The sequence below is a fragment of the Phymastichus coffea genome, unplaced genomic scaffold (assembly GCF_024137745.1).
Source record: "Phymastichus coffea isolate CEN01 unplaced genomic scaffold, Cenicafe_Pcof_1.1 PCOF00099, whole genome shotgun sequence".
Classification (NCBI taxonomy): domain Eukaryota; kingdom Metazoa; phylum Arthropoda; class Insecta; order Hymenoptera; family Eulophidae; genus Phymastichus; species Phymastichus coffea.
Genome location: NW_026706910.1, coordinates 117,334 through 130,585, shown reverse-complemented (window position 1 = coordinate 130,585; position 13,252 = coordinate 117,334). Strand labels below are relative to the sequence as shown.

General features: G+C 41.0%; 4 protein-coding genes across 5 annotated transcripts; all 4 read left to right on the top strand.

Annotated features, from left to right (window-relative positions):
- The first annotated feature begins 979 nt into the window (after nt 1-979).
- Nucleotides 980-3,597, top strand: LOC131670030 (ankyrin-3-like). The gene is made up of 2 exons (XM_058945331.1): nt 980-1,647; nt 1,735-3,597. Exons 1-2 carry the CDS (start codon nt 1,615-1,617, stop codon nt 3,322-3,324), a joined length of 1,623 nt encoding a protein of 540 aa, XP_058801314.1. The 5' UTR covers nt 980-1,614; the 3' UTR covers nt 3,325-3,597.
- Nucleotides 3,598-3,908: 311 nt separating this feature from the next.
- On the top strand, nt 3,909-7,678 carry LOC131670039 (inversin-like). The gene is made up of 2 exons (XM_058945349.1): nt 3,909-4,015; nt 5,882-7,678. The coding sequence occupies exon 2, from the start codon at nt 5,888-5,890 to the stop codon at nt 7,592-7,594; it is 1,707 nt and encodes a 568-aa protein (XP_058801332.1). The 5' UTR covers nt 3,909-4,015; nt 5,882-5,887; the 3' UTR covers nt 7,595-7,678.
- A 335-nt stretch (nt 7,679-8,013) lies between these two features.
- On the top strand, nt 8,014-10,867 carry LOC131669991 (ankyrin-1-like). Of its 2 annotated transcripts, none has more exons than XR_009302416.1 (3): nt 8,014-8,164; nt 8,262-10,055; nt 10,767-10,867. XR_009302416.1 is itself a non-coding variant. In XM_058945245.1 (3 exons), the coding sequence occupies exons 1-3, from the start codon at nt 8,162-8,164 to the stop codon at nt 10,805-10,807; spliced, it is 1,602 nt and encodes a 533-aa protein (XP_058801228.1). In that variant the 5' UTR covers nt 8,014-8,161; the 3' UTR covers nt 10,808-10,867. The 2 variants fall into 2 exon arrangements, 1 of the variants encoding a protein (XP_058801228.1); XM_058945245.1 differs by having other exon boundaries at nt 8,262-9,819.
- A 917-nt stretch (nt 10,868-11,784) lies between these two features.
- On the top strand, nt 11,785-12,961 carry LOC131669992 (uncharacterized). Its single transcript, XM_058945246.1, has 2 exons — nt 11,785-12,242; nt 12,440-12,961. The coding sequence occupies exons 1-2, from the start codon at nt 12,201-12,203 to the stop codon at nt 12,908-12,910; spliced, it is 513 nt and encodes a 170-aa protein (XP_058801229.1). The 5' UTR covers nt 11,785-12,200; the 3' UTR covers nt 12,911-12,961.
- The last annotated feature ends 291 nt before the right edge of the window (nt 12,962-13,252 follow it).

Sequence of the window (13,252 nt, the reverse complement as noted above, 5' to 3'; positions counted from 1 at the left end):
TTGATTTGCGCGTAGCAGCTGAATCGAAAAAATCAGTATTTATTGTGTTATTAAGTATTCGAAATATTCCAATATGGATGGTCTCTTTAACATACTGTTCTGCTAAGAAATGTAGATGTCACTAAAACGATAATAGATAGTAAACGCTCTATTGATAAAACGGATCAACGTGGCATCATCGTACTACAGACAATACATTATTTTCTGTTGACGTCGAAAATGTAAAGTTGTCGCTTATGCGCTCAATTGTATGTACGATCGTTATTCATTGAATTGAATTTGATAATAACATCATCCTAAACAACGTGAAATTGACACTTGGAAATAAACTAATAGCAAATCTGATGCTGCAATATAAACGTCTTAGAAGTAAATACAAATCCAAGTGTCATTGAGCTATTGCGTTGTAAAAGTGGAAGGTGAATACATCGTTGATGCTTGCACTGTACAGCTAGACGAAGGGTCTAATATCGAAACCGTTAATTTATCAAATCTATCAGCTTTGATTCAATGCTTTAATTTGCGTTCAGTCACAGAATGTCGCTATTTTCAGCAATTATCGACGCAGTTCTGAAGTGGGAAGTAATTGAAAAGTCACTTTGACTTAGACGAGAAACTGTTAGCGACGGAAATTGTCCAATCCACAATATTTTTGACACGGCGGAAAATGAGAGAAAAGTTGAGGGTCACATAACGAGATAAATTCGTTTTGAAGTATCGAAATTTTAACAAGCGGATAGAGTCAAAATTCAGGCAAAATTGAAACTTGGTAATCGTTCAATTACGACAAAAAAAACTAAGAGCCAATAGAACTGCGACACGGCCTCGAATCATCCGCAGTTGACTTATAAGCTAATACTATTGTTGATCACTTGCGCGTAATACAATCTCGGGAGTAAGAGAATTTCGGGGTTATCGAGCAGTTGAATGCCGAGAGTTTCTGCTAATTTTGGTAATAGTAGTACAGTGTGGTCGTTATTAGAAGTTGCGATGCTAAAATGGACGCCATGTGAAAAATGCATCGGCGACAGTATCGAAAGAAAAAATTATTGTTACAAGCTTAATCAATGCTGGCTCATTCTCTGCAGGACTATCATGCATTAATTGTTATACTTATATACATTGTTCGCAATATTGCAAAATGACTCAGCCTACTACAATTTATTAAATTATACTCTGGAGGAAATAGCCTATTGTGCATATAACAGATGATATATAGAAAATAAAATAATATAAATTTCTCCAACCGTTAATTGATACGAGTAACATCGAATTTTCATTGATAGATGGCGTGAATTTAGCCAGCTTTCAGTATAATTTTCATACCTACGTTCGTGTCGTCTCTTGATTCAAGTCCGCGAAAACTCAGTACTGTAGCCTGGCCGTGGCTCGGTATTTTACCTCCTATATATTCTCAGTTGGACTTCTGAGGCAAGCATTAATATGAATTCTTAGTTCGTACTTGATGTGATCCAATGGAATTTTTGAATTGCTAATTTTTGAAGATATAGAATCAATGTACACATGTGAACTCGAGTGGAATGGCAAATATCGATCTGACGACATCGTTCGCTTGACCGTATCATAGATTCAAAACTTGAACTGTAAAAAAATATGTCCAGCAATACTTTCTTCCTGAACGAGCCGGTAAGTACGGCATAAAGTAGTTGTTGGGTGGGCGAGAGAAGTCCAATGAAGGTCGTGACATTGAATTAAGCGAGGACCGAATTGCAGGGCGTTCCGAGGGGGCCGAATATCGAAGTGCTGTCGATCAGAAATCCGAAATTGTTTCAAGAGTACGTAAACAGACTGAAAGAGTCGGGCTGTCTCAACACGGAGGAGGAATTCGGAGAGCTGCCGATACTGACGGTTCTCAAATGTCGATCCTACGACAAAACGAAAATGCTGATCGACGCCGGCGCCGACATTTATCTGCGCAACAGCCGCGGCCGAAGCGCGCTCCATTTCGTCGGCCAGCGCTTGACGAGCACCAGCATTCTCAAGCTTTTCATACAGAAAGTCAAGGATGACTGCTTCGACATCAAAGAGAAGATCGCCGCAAGACTCGCCGAGGCTGACTGGTCTCTGCACCGTATTATCGAGGTGCGAGACGTGGAGGTGACCAGATTCGCCTTTAGGCGCGGTTACAACATCCAGCTCATGACCAAGGCGGGCTTCAACGGCGCGACCCCGCTGCACGTGGCCGTGAGGAACGTCGACGTAGCCAACGTCAGGTACCTGCTCAGGTTCGGCTCGTTCGAAAATGCCAGAGACAACCACGACAAAACGCCGCTGTCCTGCGTGTACGACTGCAACCAGGACAGGATGGAGGACAGGTACAGGATTCTGAGGATGCTCCTCGCGCAAAAGTTGGAAATATTGGAGAAGCTGAGCGATTTTGAGAGCCTGCTCAAGTACTGCGATAGCAGGGGGATGGAGATGCTGCTGCAGCACGGCTTCGATCTCGAAATTACCGATCAAAAGCTGAATAACGCGCTGCACTTCCTGGCGAGAAACAAAAACCCGAGAGTGATCGACCAGATGCGCGGCTATGGCTTGGACCCGAACGTGTGCAACTCCTCGGGGGTGACGCCCTTGATGCACGCGGCGAACGTCGGCAACGTGCTCGCGCTCGACTTTCTGCTCGAGCAGGGCGCCAACACGGAGTTCGTCAATCTTAAAGGTCACACGGCGCTGTTTTACGCCCTGGAGAAGTCGTCCGGCAGCGACGACGAGCGCAGGCGCTGCGTTTGCACGCTTCTGGAATACGGCGCGAACCCACTCTACGACACGAACGACGGCCGCCCGACAATCTTCGGCTTGCTTTCGCAGGAGTGCAACTACTGGGCAATGCAGATTGTACTGGCGCACCTTGCCTTCCAGCAATTGAAAGGCACGCCCGTGCCCGAGCCCTTTCTCACCAGAATCGAGTCCAAAGATCGATTCAGAAACTACTTTGAGCGCAGCAAGCAGCATCTCATCGGCAAGGTCCACGACACTTTGGACCTCTTCGACCTGTTGACCGTCACCGAGCCCAAGTTCCAGTGTTACATGCGCTTCGACGGATTCGTCTCCAATGTTCAAGCTTGCATAAACAATACCTTTATCTCCTACTATTTTAGAGTCGTACTAAAAAAACGCTTAGTAAAAGCCAGTCAGATTGCCTCGCTCAAATCTGAAGCTATTCACATCGTCAGGATTATGAGATTGGATTATAAAATATTTCCTCTCATAGCTGACACGATAATTAACTATTTGGACGAGCAGAGTTTAAGAAATCTAATAGACGCATTTACATCTGACGATGAATGTGATGACCGTTAAATAGACAACTATCCTTTTATTTGCGCAGCTTTAGTATAAATTACATTTGAAATATGCAATAAGACAATAATTACATCAATCAAAGTTTTATAAGAACGATGCGACGTGGAGTATAGTCAATTCCTATTTTTAACTATGTTCTGCTAATCAGCTGTTTTTTCTGCAAAATGAAATTTGTATCGTGTATTTTAGTAAAAAAGTTGTATTGTTCTGATAATTATATGGTCGAAAGTGTACAGTAATTTTAAAGAAATAAAATAAATCAACGATAAACTCGAACCATTTTCATTTCTATATGAGTTAATTTAGATGGGCTTCCTAGTAGATTATCATTTGATGAGATCTCTGTAGATCTCTATCTCTATCTTATCTTGTTCCTCGGTAACTTCTCATATTGGTCTATGCTGATCTGATGATACAATCAATGCCGACCGAAAACACTAAAAACTATATACGGATTATCAGTAAAATTCTACATTATATGTTATATAATACATAATCGGCAGTGAAAACTAGTGGATACGTATTCCCTAAGCTAATGAACGTCTTAATTCTACGTAATCACTTGGTTGTATTCAGTTACGCAGGGATATGTACCACAAGCATTCCTCTTCCCTAAATCAGTACAGAAAGTACATCTGGCACAAAGATCTGCGAAGGACTTCAATTTCTTATATAACCAATAATATTGGTAAGTTCACGTTATTTATTTTGCTGTCGTTATTATAAATATACATCGAACGATATAAAATATGCTTGAGAATTCAGATACAGTACTATATGATTCCGTTAAATACCGCAATTTTTTACGAAGAATTTCCGTGAAGATGTTGAGATGTGAGGGAGAGTGGGGAACATGGATCCTCGCGGTAATATATGGACACCCTCTTGTTTTTTATAAAGGAGAGTATCCTAGGTCTCGAAGTTTTTTCCCTGTATTTATTAGTTTACTCTGCACATTATGTCAAGTTCTTGGATAGCATCCATGATCTTGGTATTTTTTATAGACTTGACATTTTTCAAGTAGTCGGTACTAATTTTCTTAATTATTATTATTATTCAGCTTATAAAATATGTGTAAAATACTTATTTTTTTTTTATTCACACAAAGTTTATTTATGAATCTATCTAAGAAATAAGACAATAAGTAAATGTGTTTGCTATTATGGAAATTAACAAAGTATAAAACATAATACTCTAGTGAGTACTAGGTTTTTATTTTTGACTTATATGTGTATTATATTTTATTAATAATTTTGGTTTTATTATATATTGCTCAGATTCTGTTTCTTTAGTCTGGTGGTAGTGATCGTTGTCGTGAGAAGTATGCTAATAAATTTGTTTTGGTGGTTTTTCAATCTGATGTTGTATTTTTCATAAAACGTTTCGATTTCTTCTTTTACTTATGATACTGTAGATTATTTCTGATGATGTTATTTGAGCCATTGAGCCAATACATTATTTTCCATTCGAGTTCCAGTTGTTTACGTTTTCTAAATATAGGCTCTTTCCATGTAAGCCTCCGGTCTAAATGAATTCCCAAGTATTTCACATGACTGCTTTGTGGTATGTTCGTCGTTGAGGTAAACTACTTAATCATATCGGTATTTTTCTTTTAGTTTATTCGGTCACTAACAAATACAATGTCGTCTTCTAAATTATTTTTCACCGATATGAAGCTTTTCTATGCTTTTATGATTGAATAAAAGACCTTCGGGGAAAATATGGATCACCAATGTTGAGTAATATAGACAACCAAAAAGTTTGGTTATATTCAATTTATTATATGATATTGCTTTGCTTCAATAAGTTCTTTTCATTAATTCAAATTACGTTGGTAATGCAAGATAGTGACAAATATACAATGTATAATTTGATATAGATTTCTTATTATTTAAAAAGTTTTACGATTTTTTAATCATATAAATGGATATGTGAACTGTTTTATATAATTTTTGTTTGAAATAATTTTATTATTTTTAATTATAAATAAAAAAAATTAATATTAGTTCTCTATGCAAAAGTACGAATAAGTATACAAAATATTTGAGTAGGCTTAATGTCGTATTGTACTTTAATACGAAATATGTGGTCTTTGTAGATAGAATTACATATGAATAAATGCTTACAAACTAAATTAAAAAGTCACGCGACCTAGAGTAGAAGTCACGATCTTGGAGTTGCAAGTCTGACGTCTTTGCTACTAGACCACGGTCGCCAACTTGTACTTACACTAAGCGGAGTTCCCCGTTGCTCCTCGTTATTCACATATGCTGTATCTATATACTAAGCCGTTTCTTACGATGTGAGAATGTGTGACAATGATAAATGAAATGATTTTGTTCTATAAGAATTTTTTGAGCGATCCATTTTACCTGTAACTTTTTCAAAATTGTCCACAGGTTTATAAAATTGTAAAATGTTGTTAAACGTTTTCTAGTATACAGTCTTGTTAATAGTCTAGGTAGTCCATATTCTCCCACTCTCCCTAATGACAGGTATAAATCATAAAATCATATAGATGACGAAAATAACGTATCACCGGACTATGTTTCAGATTAATATGGCGATATTTAGCGAGGAGCTTCTTGCGCAGATTAAAAATAGAATAAACGACGAAGAAGTGACATCCATCATAGTAAGAGGAAACTTGCACTTAGCTGTAAACAATTTGGCTAATACTTTACTACATTATGCAGCCGAATCGAACAATGTAGCTATAACAGAACAATTAATTAAGCTGGGTAGCGACGTTAATGCCCAAAATCTTGATGGAATGACACCGTTAATGTTAAGTATCGTAGATCGTAATTGCAAGGACACTAGTGAAATGTTACTCAGAGCCGGTGCTAATATTTTTCTAGAGGATATATACCGTATTAATGTATTACAGTTAATTACGTCGAGTAGTTGCTACGACTGCTATGAAATGAAAAATGTTATGCAAATATTATTTAAAAATTGCAATCTTTCGAAGAAGAAAATTGCAGATAAAATAATCGAATTAGACTGGTGCTTGCCTAAAATAATTTTGCTACGAAATGCAAATCTAACAAAGCTGTTGTTAGACCGTCATTATTTAGCTGTTATCGACGAAGAAGATGCCGACTTTTTCGGCTGTACCGCGCTACACGTAGCCGCAAAGTGCGTCGACGTCGAAAATGTGAGGATGCTGCTCAAGTACAACGCAAACGCGCACGTTGCAGTAGGGCCCTACAGTTGTAAAGCTTTGTATTTTGTGTATGCAAATCACGCGGAGGATGGCCAAGGACAGCTCGAGATCGTGAAAATGCTTCTTCGGCGTTATGACGGCTTGATAACCGAGGACGGTTTGCTCGAGAATAACGTTGCTTTCATGTTTCAACGGGGATCGAAAGAGGTAGTGGAATATTTGCTGGGAACCGGCGTGGACATAACCGTAGTCGACAATGCCGGGAGAAATGTCGTTCAGCTACTCGCATACAACGAAAAGCCGGGCGCTATCGAACTGCTGAGGGGCAGACAGCTGAATGTGAACGTGTTCGATATTAGGGGGAAGACTCCCTTGTTGTGTGCTATATCGCACGGTGTGCGGCTGGCGCTAGAGTTTCTGCTAGAGTTTGGCGCCAACATTGAGCTGCTGGATTACGAGGGCAAGACAGTGTTATTCCGAGTTTGCGAGCTACACGTTGCGCACAATGAGCGCCAAAGAGAGTGCATTGTGATCCTCCTGCAGCGCGGCGCGAACATTCAAGTGACGGCCCATTTGCACCCCTGCGACCCCAGGAAATACACGATCCTCGAGATTCTTTGCGCGACTAAACAGATCGACTTCCTCGAGCTTTTCATCGCCCATTTAGCTTTTCTCGTAAAACGTGGGCCTTACGATATGGAACTGTTTCACGACAGGATCGAAAACAATTTAGCGCTCAAAGCCGAATTTGAGGCTCGTAAGCAAGATCTTACGGTTAAAGTCTATCGATCCATAACACTGCTCGACCTGTTGAGCGCAAGTGAAAGGAAACTCGAGCGCTATCTACTCAACCGTGAATGTTACTCGGTAGTCGAACGCTTTGCCGAAAACTGTACATGTTATTATTTCAAGACTGTATTGCAGATTCGCGTGTCGACGGCCAATCACATGGTTACTTCAAGAAAGGAAGCGGCTCAAATTATTTGTAAATTTACAAACTTGAGTTACACCAATTTTCCTTATATCGCTGACCAAATCGCTAGTTATTTCAATCTCAGAGACTTGGAAAAGTTATTTTACGAGATGAGCAGAGATTAATTTTTGCATACTCGTAATAATTATGCGTTCAAAATTGTGACTGCATTGATCAATAATAAAGATATCTTTTTTTTCTCAAGTATATTTAACTTGTGTTGAATTCTTTACGAGAAATTCCCTGGTCATTCCATTGCAAATCCTAAAGCATATAAAATAAATATTTTGGCGGTTGCCTGCAATGATAATTTTGAAATATTGAAAATGAAATCTATAGTGATTCTTGAACATATTTGGTAAATCGTAAGAGCTATGTGAAATTTGTCTATTTATGTGGCATGTGTCTAGCAGGAAAACGGGGACGCAAGCTGTTGTCTAATTGCAGTCGATTTCCTAAGTCATCAAGCTTCCTAATCCTACAGCGTCCGTTAAGATGAGTGGAGAGGCTATTCTTGCTTCTCTACTCTTCATGGGCCGAATTAATTGGCTTAACTTAACGCAGGATTATCCCCGCTGATGCAATGGCTTGGTGGTAATTCGGCAGTCCACTTGGAACCAGGAGAGCAGAAACATTGTGGAGACATTGTTTCATTCTGAGCTGTTCCCGGTAGACACCAGTGACTAAGCAAAATGGTAACTTGAGCGTCATCTCTATGTTTGTTTGCTCGCGTTTTTGAGAATAGGTTGTCCGGAATAGGGAGCCTTCATGTTTTACGGTTGTACGTTGCAGAAGCAATTGGCGTCGTTCGAGGCGCGGGTGCTCGAGATGCTGCGACAGCACGCGCAGGACGAGGAAGCCCGCACGATCATAGAGCAGCAAGACCTGCACAATGCCGTGGACAGCACGGGCAGCACTCTGCTGCATTACGCGGCCGGCTGGCGTAACGCGGCCATGGTGCAACAGCTGATCGAGTTAGGCGGCCTGATCAACGTGCAGAACAACACGGGAGACACGCCGCTGACGGTGGCCGTGGCGAACGGCCACCCCCCCACGATCAAGATCCTGCTGCGAGCCGGGGCCGACGTACACTCGCAGAACCACGAGGGCAAGACCGCGCTGACGATATTCGCCACCAGCCAGTGCGCGGACGACGAGCTCGTGAAGATGTTTCTCGGGACGCTCTCGCGACACGTGGGCCACGACGACGAGCTGATGGCGAAGGTGCTGCTACAGCTGCACTGGCCTCTGCACTACGTGGTGCGACTGGGCAACGGACACGTGATGGAGTTGGTGATGAAGGGCGAGCGCTCGACCACCATCAACATGCCCAACAACCTGGGCGAGACTCCGCTTCACATAGCCGTCACCTGCGCCGACGTGGTGAACGTGCATCTGCTGCTCTTCCGGCCCGTCAACATCAACGCCCTGAACGTGTACGGACATACACCGCTGGCGTGTCTCTACCGCCAGGGAATGTCCATCCATCATCTGGAGGACCAGCGACTGCAGATTCTGAAGCTGCTGATCATCCACGGAGCGGGCTTATGTCGCGACCAAGGTGACTGGCCCGACATTTACAGCGTGCTGTGGTACGGCACCAAGTCAGCGGTCGAGTGGCTGCTCAACTCCATTGTCCACATGCACGCGCTCGTCGAGGTGGACCTCAACGAGAACACTCTGGTGCATCTGCTCGCGGTAAATATCAATCCGGGCGTGATCGAGCTGCTGCAGGACTTGAACTGGGACCCGAGCGTGCGCAACAAGCAGGGCAGGACGCCCCTGATGATCGCCGCGCGCTACGGCAACGCGAACGCGGTCAAGTTCCTGCTGGACGAGGGGGTCTACATCGACGCCGCGGACCCTGCCGGCAAGACGGCGCTGGTCTGGGCCATGGCCTTCCGCGGTGGCAATCGCGAAACCGCCCTGAAGTCCGTTCAGATCCTTCTGGAGCGCGGCGCCGACCCCCAGGTCAGCATTCGGGGCAAGACCATCTTCGACAAAATCGACGACATGCGATTCTTCCTGGTCGAACCCATCATCGCGCATCTGGCCCTGCAAGAGGCCAGAGGCATTCCCCTCACCGAGCCCATTCGCAACAAGACACGGACGGACGAGCAAGTCAAGGATTACTACGAGGCTAGCAAGCACGAGCTCAAAGTCACGGTCTATCGGTCCTGCACGCTGGTCCAGTTGCTCATCGGGCCCGAGGAAATGCTCGAGCAACACGTGCGCGATCAGAGTACTTACTTGCGAATCCTGAAGTTCACCAAAGAGCTCCAATTCAATTATTACAGGGTGTTACTGAAAAAACGCATCCAAGAGGCCATCGAGACTGTCATAATGAAAGGCAAGTCTTCTCAGATTATCTGCGGAATTTTCAATGTACCGTCCAGCAATTATAATTCCGTCGTCGAAAGTATTGTCGATCATTTGTACCCAGAGGATTTGCAAAATCTCATTGATGCAGTATTTGATGAATAGGTTGCTTCTACAAAGCTTCAGCCGCGACAATTTTAACGCTCGACCGGTCTACAACTGATTGGCGCTGACCTGAGCTCTGCGCTGTTTTCGAAATGACAAAAAGTGCGTAAATAAATTTCACAACAAATGGCATTTTTTTACAGCCAATGCTTTACTTCTCATATTCACATGTTCAGCTGTTCTCGTAATGCTATATAATTTCTTTGCACTCGAAGCTACTTTTCTTGATTGATCGTAAAACAAACGACGAAGATTTTATTTAAAATATTGCAATACACGAAAAACCAGAAAATGGATTAAGAGAGGAAATATTAGAAAAAATTGTCAGTGGCGAATAGATTAGTTTCAGGAAACGACGGTTGAAACTTTCCGAGTGACGCATAATATTATTAACTGACATCGATAATCTTCACGTAATCTCTCTTTCGCTCGTTTTCCCCTTAGTTATATAGATGAGTTATTGGATGACTGAGCGGCAAAAATAAATACAATTCCGTTAATGCCGGCTAGTCTTCTTGTGTCGGCTATCATTGCCTTGGTTTCCATTGAACTCGAATTTGGATGCGATAGCGAAACTGTTTATAATATTCTCGAGCAATAAAATAATTTTGTAGTCGATAAACGATCGATCGATGACATCGGTGAGTCAATGCAATTTCTTCCGAATCTTGTTGTTCCGGATTCGCGTCAAAAACGTATGTCTTTTCAAAATAATCAAACCCACTCGTTCTTTTACACCAAATTAATGCTGATGAAAAATGCAAATCATCAAGCTAGTTAACCATAGTTACACCGTATCGCTCTGTATTTCAGATTCGCGTGGCGCCTGTCCGACAATTCGTAAGACTGATTGACCATTACACCCCTAACTTCGAAGAGGTGAAATTGACTATATCGCAATCTCCCGTTTGGCCTTGCAACAAGCATTCGAATACAGTATTATCAAACCCATTCGCAGCCATTCAGAGTTCATTTTGAGCTGACTCACCGACAACTTAACGGTCAAGGTGTGCAAGAAATTTATAATGCTTTCATCCGGATTTTATTATTTTGATACTAAACTGCAGAGATATATGCGTATCAAAGACCATTGTTGACGCTGAGCTAATGAAGAACGCGACTAATATTGTTTGTATAGAATTAAGAAAATCGGACTAGGAAAAATTTTCCTGTATCATCTGCGAAATAGTTTGTTATCTAGCACAGGAAAGAGTCTACTGAATGTATTTTTTTTCTGCGGTAACATTCATTTCTCCTGCATACTCGCACGTCTAAAGAATAATATTAGCAGCAATGGTTCCACAGGAACCACACTGTTTCCATCATTTTGAGCGCCAGAAAAGAATTAAATAATTACAATGTACGTTCAGCGCAGTTGATGGAAATATTTCCTTATTCGATTTCTCTTTCATTACTATTTCTGTTGCAGACATTGCATCAGACAAACGCTTTCTGATAGTAAATTCAATTTTATCTACTTAGAATTATGAATCGATGCAAATTTAATTGTATTATGTCAAGCGCAGTCTCTTCCTTTTAATTTTAATTTACGATTTATTTTAATGTATCAATAGTACTTACATGAATGTAACTTTATCGAATTTTGAACTATTATGTAATTAATATAAACTCATAACTGTTGATATGATGGATTATAGCTCGAAACGTTTTTATGGATGAACTGAACAAAGATTAAAATTTATCACAGACGCTTTTTATTTAGTGAAAAAATATTTAACCATTGTCTCTTTATTGTACAATTTCAATACCCTCGGATTTTTATCATGTGTAGATAAAAAAAGATTTTTTTAATTCAGTAATTCTTCAAACTGAACGTCATGTTGAATATGAAAATTATTGGTTTTCACAAAAAACTGTATGACGTCAGATTGCCTTGGGTCGTCTACGCACAAAGGAGTAAAATTGTACAAATACAAATGCACGATGAATAAAATCAGCAAACACATAATAAAATAAAAGCGACAATACTGTTAACGAACCATTCGCCACGATTTAAATCATAGTGTTGATTTGCGATTTCTAGCAAAGCAAACTCTTGAATGGTTAGACATTCGTAGCAATGAATCAACGCAGGTGTTCGCGGGAGGTAGGAGTAATTTTTAAATGGCTTGTATTATTGTACGTAGCGCACGTGATATCACAAAATTTAACTATAAAAGCTGGTGTTGTTGAGTAGAGATTATTTAAACCTTCTGTAGGTTTCAATCAGCAACAATCAGCCTAACCATGAAATACGCTGCCATTTTCGCTTTCATCACTTTTGCCTGCGTGAGTACTCTGCAAGAGGCTTATTTTACTTTTCTATCTTTCTAAATGTATAAGATTACGAGAAATTCATATTGCCGTAGCCACATTACAGTTTAGCAAAATTGCTTTGCACAAAAAATTAACATATCGAATGAACGAGCGACGTTGAATACCCAATGTTTACTAAATTTAAGCCCTTCAAAAATCATATTCAACAGTTGGTTCAAGCTAACGCCAGGAGTCGCTTTGACAATCGTTCCTTCGACCATGAAGCGTTTGTCGATGCCTTGACAGCCAGGCTCGCCGTTGCCAAGGAAAAATTGAGCAAATTCTTGGACGCCACGTCAGAGAAGCTGAAAGTGAAAATCGCCAATGCTCAAAAGAAAGCCGGGCAGCTAATCGAGAAACTGAAGCAGAAAGCCAGCAAGATCAGCGACGACGTGTACGTTGCCAGCGAGAAGCTTATCAGCAAAATCGAAAAGCTCGAGGACAAATACTTGTCATACTTCCAGCATCATGAGAATAAGACTACTGTAAATCAGCCACAGCCTACCGAAAGCGCCTTCGAAAGCGTCTTCGAAAGCACCAGCGAAAGCGCCAGCGAAAGCGTCTTCGAAAGCACCAGCGAAAGCGCCAGCGAAAGCGCCAGCGAAAGCCAATATAAGTATTTGCAAATTGTTCGCGAGTAACTATGTTTCGGCTTTGCTTTGTATTATAGATTTATTTTAACGTTTATTCATAGAAACGCCAAAATTTTGACGTTTGCTTAACTGAAAAAGAGCATATTAATTATGTTGAAAAAACAATTATCATTTGCTTTCATTTTTCCTATCCGCCATTTCTTGTGTAGTTCATAAGTTAAAAATGAGTCACTTTTCGGACGTGGATAAATGGCTTGAAAGCAAAGTCATGCTTCTAAGATTTTCGATTGAGCTGGAATGACTCGATAAAGCAACGTAATTGCACCAATTCTTTAGATTAAAGTGTTGAAGTTCCGTGTAAACAAAAAAAGAAAAATAGAACGTGAAAGA

What these genes read in the sequence shown, in the direction of transcription:
- LOC131670030 (XM_058945331.1), top strand. Translation starts at nt 1,615, where the DNA reads ATGTCCAGCAATACTTTCTTCCTGAACGAGCCG. An exon ending in CTTTCTTCCTGAACGAGCCG is followed by an intron (nt 1,648 to 1,734) that starts GTAAGTACGGCA and finishes ACCGAATTGCAG; the next exon opens with GGCGTTCCGAGGGGGCCGAA.
- LOC131670039 (XM_058945349.1), top strand. Translation starts at nt 5,888, where the DNA reads ATGGCGATATTTAGCGAGGAGCTTCTTGCGCAGATTAAAAATAGAATA.
- LOC131669991 (XM_058945245.1), top strand. An exon ending in CGAGACTGTCATAATGAAAG is followed by an intron (nt 9,820 to 10,766) that starts GCAAGTCTTCTC and finishes TCTGTATTTCAG; the next exon opens with ATTCGCGTGGCGCCTGTCCG.
- LOC131669992 (XM_058945246.1), top strand. Translation starts at nt 12,201, where the DNA reads ATGAAATACGCTGCCATTTTCGCTTTCATCACTTTTGCCTGC. An exon ending in CTTTCATCACTTTTGCCTGC is followed by an intron (nt 12,243 to 12,439) that starts GTGAGTACTCTG and finishes CATATTCAACAG; the next exon opens with TTGGTTCAAGCTAACGCCAG.